Below are 8,579 nucleotides of genomic sequence, written 5' to 3' on the forward strand. Positions count from 1 at the left end.
CCGAGGGGGAGGGGTCAGAGGACCCAGGCGTCCGGCCCAAACTGCCCTGGGAGGGTGGCAAGCCCACACCCAGCGCCTTCCGCTATTCCCTAACTCCCAAAGACCCCAGGCCGGCCTACTCGGTGTTCAACGTCCTCACAGTCCAGTTGTGACCTACCTTCAAGGCTCGTTTCCTGTGGCCGGCTCGGAGGTCTCCGTGGCGGCCAAGCGCGTCTGCTCCGCCCGAAATAGGCCACGTGCACTCCCGCCCCTGCCTGGGCCTCTCGCTGGCGCCCCGCCTGGAGGGCGGACCCTGTTGCCTCCTTACCTCTTTCCTTCCCTCTTTTTGCTTCTTCTTCCATCTTTTCTGCTTTCCCGGCACTGCCTTGGGGCAATGGTCTCTGGGATAGCTTGCCCCTTTAGTACATACTTAATTAACAACAGGCACCCAAGTTATCGCTGCCATTTATTGTGTGGTGCGCCTCTTGGGCGCCATCGTTATGCTAAACCTTTTACACCCCTGATCTCACAAAGGTGGGTCCATTTCACAGATGAGCTAACTGAAGTTCAAGGAGGTAAACTGATTTACCTAAGTTCCACAGTAAGTGTCGTCATAGCATCTCTGACAGCCCAGTAGCCGAAGTGGAAATTTATAGCACACAGACCAGATCCAGTCCACAGAAGTATTTTGGCCCTCAAGTTTAAAAGTAAACTTCAAAAAAAGCCTGAGAGGTCTTTTACAAATTTTAATTCCCAACATTTAAAAATTGAGATAGTTCATATATAAAGATCTGTATTTTCCCACTTCTCTTGAAAAAGATACTTAATTCTCCCATTTTATGAATGGGGCAATGTGGATTCAGAAATGACGAAAGAAAGAGAAATAACATTCAGTAAGTGCTTACAATCCCTAGTGTCCTTACAACAACCCTGTGGGGATCAATAATATTATCTTCCTTTGACAAATGAGGGAACTAAAAGCTTAGAGAGCTTAAGTAATTTCTCAAAGTCACATAGCTGGTAAGTAACAAATTCCAAAGCTCATATTGTTTCTGTTGCACCAAACTATCTCTCAGAACTGAGGTTACATGAGGAAATTGTAGCAGAGCCAGGAGTGAAGCCTGATCCTCAGTCTGCAGAACCCAGAGCATAATTTGGATGTTGGGATTACATCTGGTCAAAGTTTTGCTCTTCCTCAGAGCTGTGAAAAGAGGGTAAATGAGTATGATACAATCAGGATCCCCAAAATCACTTTGTGTTCGTTCTCTCATCAAATATTTATTGAGCCCTACTGTGTGCCTGACACCATTTTAGATATTGGAGATGCAGGCATGAACAAAAGAGATGAAAACCTTTACTACTATGGCACTTCTCAGGGTGTACAAAATGTCAACAAGTAAATAAGGTAATTTCAGCTAAGGATAAGTATCAGAAGGAAATAGGACCAGATGGTGCAACAGGGGGTGGCTATGGTTGGGGGCTTCTTTAATGTGAGCATGGAAGGCATCTCTTAGGAAATAATACATGAAATGAAACTTGAATAATGAGAAAGGGTTAATCATTTGAAAATCTAGATGAAGAATGTTCTAGACAGAACTACAGAAACTTTACGGTGAGATTAAAGTTGGCATGTCTGAGGGAAAGAGAGAAGACGTGTGGCTGGAGCCAAGTGAGGAGAAATGTCATGTGGGAATTGGAAAAGAGGCAGGCAGGGGCCAGATTATGGCTGGAAATCTAGCAAAAGGCCAGACATGCTTCCCCCGGGTTCGGAGAATCAGGAGACTCAGCCAAGAGCAGTGAAAGTCCCTACTGGAAGGTCCTCCTACTGTGGGAGGATTTGGGAATAGACACTTGTAGAAGGAAGATCATGAACAAGTACCTATCTGGAATCCGAGCTTGTTCCTGAGAATCTCTTTGTTTAGTAAAGAAGATCATGATTTTAAAACACACATGTAGGGCTTCCCTAGGGGCTAAGTGGTAAAGAATCCCCCTGCCAGTGCAGGAGACACAGGTTTGATCCCTAATCGGAGAAGATTCCACATGCCATTGAGCAACTAAGCCTGTGTGCCACAACTATTGAGCCTGTGCTCTAGAGCCCGGGAGCCGCAACTACTGGAGCCTGTGCGACTACAGCCTGTGCTCCATAGCGAGAAGCCACTGAAATGAGAAACCTGCACATTGCAACTAGAGAGTGGCCCGTGCAGCAACAAAGACCCAGCACAGCCAAAAATAAAAAGTTTTAAAACCCAGTAATATATTCTCCAGGGGATCTTCCCAACCCAGGGATCGAACCCGGGTCTCCTGCATTGTGGGCAGATTCTTTACTGTCTGAGCCACCAGGGAAGCCTAGATAATATTTTATATATAATATACATATGAAAAAGAAATAATAGATGTTCTGGCAGAATAGTGGGGTGAGTGAATAACTCCCTGGAAGGGAGTGGATATTGGGTGCAGGACTCACTGAAGAGATAGTGAGTGAGTGAAGTCGCTCAGTCGTGTCCGACTCTTTCTGACCCCTGGACTGTAGGCTACCAGGCTCCTCAGTCCATGGAATTTTCCAGGCAAGAGTACTGGAGTGGGTTGCCATTTCCTTCTCCACTGAAGAGATAATGGACCTTCAAAGATGAGTGGGGGTTTGCCAGATGGACAAACAGGTAGCAGTTTGTGAGATTATGAACTCTTGTGAAGAGCACATCATGTTCAAGGACATCATTCACCAAAGTATTGAGGGAGGGCTATTATGTGCCAGGCCCCGTTTAGGACTAGGCAGTGGAAAGTTGAATTTGGAAAAGTCTTTATCTTACTTTTCACTATTCTGCATTTCACTATTTGCCTTCAGCCTCAGTGGTTTACTTGGGCTCCTGAATCCCTAAGGACTTGGTACAGGGAACACACCATCCGCCATCCATCATTCTTTACGTCTTAACATAATTGCCACTTCTTTGAAGAGGCATTGGATCATGTAGGATTCTCTCCTACCTGCAAGCTTCCTGCATAGTCTTTACCACACTTGAAAATATTTGTTCAATGTTTATCTTCTGCATAGAAACTGAGGGCAGACATTTTGTCTCGTTCATCTATTCTATGCCCAATACCCAGCACGCAGTAGGTAATGCTGTTGTTGAGTGTCTCTTTATCCTAAAGAAGCTCTTGATGTGTTAAGGGCTCAGAGGAAGGGGGTTCTAACCCAGGTTGGAAGTTTAGGGAAGGCTTCTGGGAGGAAGTAACGCTTAAGGTATTTGGATTGGGGGTGGGGAGCATTCCAAGTTACGAAAACAAAACATTTAAGAGGCACAGAGTTGAAACCACACAAGTGGAAGGTCTTGAATGCCAACTAAGGAGTTAAGTTTTACAGACAGGGCATGCTGCTATACGGCAGGGTTTTTAATAGGGGAGCGATGTGGTCAAATTTTTACAAAGTTCACTGCAGATTAGCTTGGAAGCCGACCTGGTAGTGTGGGGAGACACGGAAACCAGCAGAAACGACCTGCCCAAAGGCCTCCATTAAAGTCTTTGAGGGGTGTGTGTATCTAAGGACAGAAGCCGCAAAGAACCCCGGGGCTGAAGTCAAAACACTGGGATTTCGAGTCTGTGTAACAACTTGGTAGGGATGGGAAGGCTGGGAGGAACCGCGCTGCAGCAAGCTTTCATTGGTTTCTAGGGAAGCCCGGCTAATGGGTAAGATGTCGCGAGAGCTTCTACCCAGGGACCGTTACCGCACGCAGATTAGCTGAAATGCCAAGCCAGCGAAGTTGCAGAGCAGTCTTGTACTTCGTTTCTTAGATGGGTGAGCCGCCCTAGTCTTTTTGGTCCCTGGCCAATCAGGTCAGTTCCTTTTTCCCCTTTCCTCCCTACTGGCGCCCTCCTTGGAAAAAGCTGGGAATTAAGAGTCCAGCATCTAACGACGCACGGATGGCTGGGAAATATGGTTGCCTCTTCCGGGGGATAGAGACATCGCCTTCGGGCTATGCAGCCTAATGACCCGTTTCTCGACAAATAAAAAGGGATCGTAGGGAGGCGGGGTTTCCCTGAAGGCAGAGCATCAGCGTCTGGGTCTTCTGCGCCCCTACCAGACCCGCTGGCCACTTTTCTCCGGGTACTTGTCGCCATAGCAACAGCGCTTGCCTAATACCGACCCCTCACGCTCCCACCCGTGGCGTCGCGTTTTTCCTTTTAAGGGTCGCGCTAGATCCTGTGGCGTAGGTGGCGCCTGTGGGCAGCCAGCACTCAGGTCTAGGGCATCAACTGACAGACCTGGGGGCCGTTTTTTAACACGTTGCCTGAGCTAAAAAGCAGCTTTGACCACCCAATTTCTTTGACGGGCTCAAAGAGGCCAAGTTTACACATGGCTTGTGGGTTTTGCCTGTGGTGACCCTTCAGCTTTTTCACCCCTCACGATGCACACACACGCACACACCAGTCCAAGCCTCAGATAAGAAGCAGTTTATTGGCGAGAAGACATATGGAGATGTGGCTGTCAGGCCTTGGTACTTCCCTGGCCTTTCCTCACTCCTATACTGCCCTTCTTCCAGCCAATGTGTCTCTGCTGCCATCCACCAGGACCTGGGCTTGGCATCCAGAGCAAATGAGTGCTCATTCCGCTGTCTCCCTCCTGTTCTGTTGTGTCCAGGTGGTCAGGGCAGTTGGGTCTGGACTCACTCCAAGTGTCCTCTTCCTGGCTCCGACCATGTCCAGTGGCCCGAGGCTGGGTACTGCCTGCCTACCAACAGTACTCTCCCCATCAACAGATGGTCAAGATGGCCCTGCCTCACTCTTACCCTTAACCTCAGAAGTCTCACTGCTCCTAGGTCTAACAAACCTGGTTCAGGATGCCTGTCTGGGTGGTCGGGGTGGGGGGGAAGGCAAGGTCGGGAGGGGTCAATTTACAGGTTAAGAGGCAGTAGGAATTTAGAATTCTTTAAGGGCCCTCAGGCTAACGCTAGTTTATCAACAAGTATTTATTGCCTACTGTATTCCAGGCAGTGTTCTAGAAGCTGGGGGTATAAACCAAACTGGCAAGGTCCTGACCCAGCCCAGCCAGGACTGTTTCCTGAGCTTCAAGATCGTTTGTCTCCAAATCTCTATTTCTATCTATTCACTCCTTTCTTCCCTTTGTTTCTTCCCTTCCTTCTCCCTCCCACCACCTCCCAGGCCCTTTCTTCTCTGCTTAAGCAGCAGATACCCTCCCTTTGGTCTCTTGGGCCTCCACCCTCCCTGGACCCCATCATTCCAGTCCCATTGGTGGCTCCTCTTTGAGGGGCCTTGCCCGACCATCTCCTGTTCCAAAGGGCCTCAGGATCAGGTGCCCACGCTGGTGCTTGATACGGGCAGAACTGTCACCAAAGCCCTTGCCACACTCTGCACACTTGTATGGCTTCTCCCCAGTGTGTGTGCGCCTGTGTTTGACCAGGTCTGAGCTCCGGGGAAACTCCTTCCCGCAGAAGCCGCACACATGGGGCTGGCTGGGTCCAGAGGGCTGAGCCCGGACTCGTGATCGAGGGGCAGTGGGTGCTGGGCCAGGGGGGTTATGTGGCCTCAGGAGAGTGGATGGTGGTGGTGGCCTAGCCCGTTCCCCACGATGGGTGCGGAGGTGCTTGACTCGGGCTGAGCTGTCGGCAAAACCTTTGCCGCATTCTGGGCAGAGGTAGGGTTTTTCCCCCGTGTGTACACGATGGTGTTTCACCAGGTCCGAGCTCCGGCGGAAGCCCTTGCCACACTCAGGGCACTTGTGGGGCTTGTCACCCTCCAGTGGTGGTGGCGGCTCTCCAGCCTGTGGGCCCCCGGGCTCCGGCTCCAAGCCAGGCAGGCCAAAAGGGCCATCTCCTGAGTGTGAAGGGCTTCGAGGCGTCAGCGGGGGGCTGGTGCCTAGAGGAGGTGGGGGCGGGCTGGAGCTGAGGGGTGGGCTGGGGATCAGGGGCCAGAGGGTAGCCTGGGAAGCTGAAGTCCTGGGGCTCCATGTGAGTGAGGCGGTGGCGGAGGAGGGTGGAGCTGAGGCTGAAGGTACGGTCACACTCAGGACAGGCGTGAGGCCTTTCGCCACTGTGGGTGCGGAGGTGCTTGACCCGCGCAGAGCTGTCAGCGAAGCCCTTGCCACACTCGGGGCAGAGGTAGGGCTTCTCTCCCGTGTGCACTCGCAGGTGCTTCACCAGATCTGAGCCGCGGGCAAACTCCTTTCCACACACATCGCAGCCAAAGGGCTTGGGCCCCAGGTGACTGCGTTGGTGGCTCAGGAGGCTGCAGCTGAGCACAAATCTTTTGCCACAATCGGTGCAGATGTATGGCTTGTCCTGGGCCTTAGGTCCCTGGGCGGCTGCCGTGGCAGCTCGAGATGGCTGCCGCCGGGGCACCACGGGCCGGGGGGGCTGCTCCCCTCGGTGTGTCCGCTGGTGCTTTATGCGGGCAGAACTGTCGCCAAAGCCCTTGCCACAGATGCCACACTTGTACGGCTTCTCGCCCGTGTGTGTCCGCTGGTGTTTCACCAGGTCCGAACTCTGCCGGAAGCTCTTGCCACATTCACCGCAGATAGTGGGGCGCTCGCCAGCTGGGATCCTGGACCGAGGAATCTTTGGGGGCCCCTGGGCTGGCGCCCGGGCTCTGTAGGGCTTTTCACCACTATGAGTTCGTTGGTGTTTGATCCGGGCAGAGCTGTCCCCAAAGCCCTTGCCACAGACCCCGCACTTGTAGGGCTTCTCCCCGGTGTGGGTTCGCTGGTGTTTCACCAGATCTGACATCTGCCGAAAGCTCTTGCCACACTCGCCACATACAGCAGCCCGATCACTAGCCTGGCCCCAGCGTGGTTCTCCTAGGAGCCGAGGGCCTCTGTCCCGAGCCTGAGGTTTTCCAGGCCCCTCCCTCTGGACCCACAGGTCATCCCAAGTCTGAATGCCTTCAGGTTTGAGAGAGGCATTTCCTACTTCATGACCTGGGGCCAAATCTTCCTCTTCCTTGAACTCCAAGTCATCCTCCTGTGGGGGATGTTCAAACTCATCTGGCTGAGAAATCTCCGCATGCTCACTCCCTAGACCTGGGGAAAGAAAAAGGAGCGGTAGATCCTGCCTTTTGGCTCAGCCTTCCCACTGAGGCTCAGATGGTAAACAATCAGCCTGTGACGTGGGAGAAACAAGTTCGATCCCTGGGTTGGGAAGACCACCTGGAAAAGGGAATGGCCACCCACTCCAGTATTCTGGCCTGGAGAATTCCACAGACAGAGAAGCCTGGTGGGTCCATGGGATCGCAGAGTCGGACATGACTGAGCGATTAACACACTATCTTCAGTAGCAGTCTCCCCCGAAAGGCATCCCTGACAATCTGTGGTCGCAAAGACCTCTCTCCTCTGAATTTCCAAAGCCCTTATATTGTCTGTGCCTCTCAGTAACAGTAACCTCCTTTTACCATGCCTTTCATATGTGCCAATCACTTAAGTAAGCATTACTGAATCCTTGCAAACAATCCTATGAGGTAATACTATTAACTGTCCCCATTTTACAGACATGCAGTCTCTGAGAATTCTAAGTCACTCGCTCAAGGTTATAAAGTAACAAAGCCATGTTTCTAACTCAGGTCTAATTCCCAAGCCTGCTGTTAAGCCCTACCTTATATTCTATGTGGAAAGCCTGGTATTTACTAATTAGATTTTATCTTTTATTAGCCCAATCTGTAGTTTATTTCTTCAATCATCTTGTATGTACCTGAAAGGAGCCAGACACAAAGATGTCCCTCAGGATACTTAACGTTGGTAGGAGAAATAAGATAAAACACAAATAATTATAATTGCAGGCTCAGAATGAACTGTGCTGTCACTAGAGAGAGGACATTAGAGAGATAGGGCTAGGCTTTCACAGTGCAGAAAAAAAGTAAGCCATGGAAAGGAATGTGTGATAAAGCTGGAAAAGGATGTTGGGACTAGATAAAGCATGGGAGATCTGAATTGAACGCTAGACTAACGCTTTTAATTAGTAGCAGAAGGGAGCTAGGGAAGACTTTTGTGGAGGGAGACAGGATTAGACCAGGACTCAGATCAATGTGGCTGCACAGTGGGTGCAACACTGGAGAGAAAAGGGCTGAGGGGAGGCCGTTGCATTTGCCAGGATGAGACAGAACGAGGCCTGAAGTAGGACTGAAGCAGCGAGGATGATGGTGACTGCAGGGGATGGGGAGAGTCCTTGAAATGATGCCCCTCAAGGCGTGTCGCTTAGTAGGTGCTCAGAAACACTGGTTCCCTCCCCCTCCCTGGAAGCACAGTTCACGTCCTATTTTTCTGGGTCTGGGCTACGCAAAGCCCAGAACCGGGGGCCCCACCCGGCCATTACCTGCCCATGGAGGTGCACCGCTTCGGCCCTCACCTGTGCGGGCGCCTCTCAGCTGCTCTCTCTCCTCTGAGCCACGGAGATCCGAACCCCAGGGCCCCACCGCGCGCTCCATCGCCGGCACGCCGCCCTGAGCAAGGAGACAAACACAGTTTCACGGTCACACAGCCATGTGCGGACGGCGGGGCCCTGCCGCTGCCCTCTGCCGGCCGGCACGGGCACCGGACAGCATTCGGGTGTCCGAGGTACGGGGCGCGGCTCCGGTGACCCCCGCCCGCGCCACCGGCCGCC

At 51.9% G+C, this 8,579-nt stretch overlaps 1 protein-coding gene across 1 annotated transcript; it reads right to left on the reverse strand.

The window, feature by feature from the left end:
- Positions 1–4,389: 4,389 nt before the first annotated feature.
- ZNF48 (zinc finger protein 48) lies at positions 4,390–8,579 on the reverse strand. Its single transcript, XM_070363213.1, is given in 3 exon segments — positions 4,390–5,884; positions 5,886–7,006; positions 8,325–8,579. Coding segments are annotated over 3 exon segments (1,878 nt in total). The 5' UTR covers positions 8,404–8,579; the 3' UTR covers positions 4,390–5,206.

The sequence above is a fragment of the Bos mutus genome, chromosome 25 (genome assembly GCF_027580195.1).
Source record: "Bos mutus isolate GX-2022 chromosome 25, NWIPB_WYAK_1.1, whole genome shotgun sequence".
Taxonomy (NCBI): Eukaryota; Metazoa; Chordata; class Mammalia; order Artiodactyla; family Bovidae; genus Bos; species Bos mutus.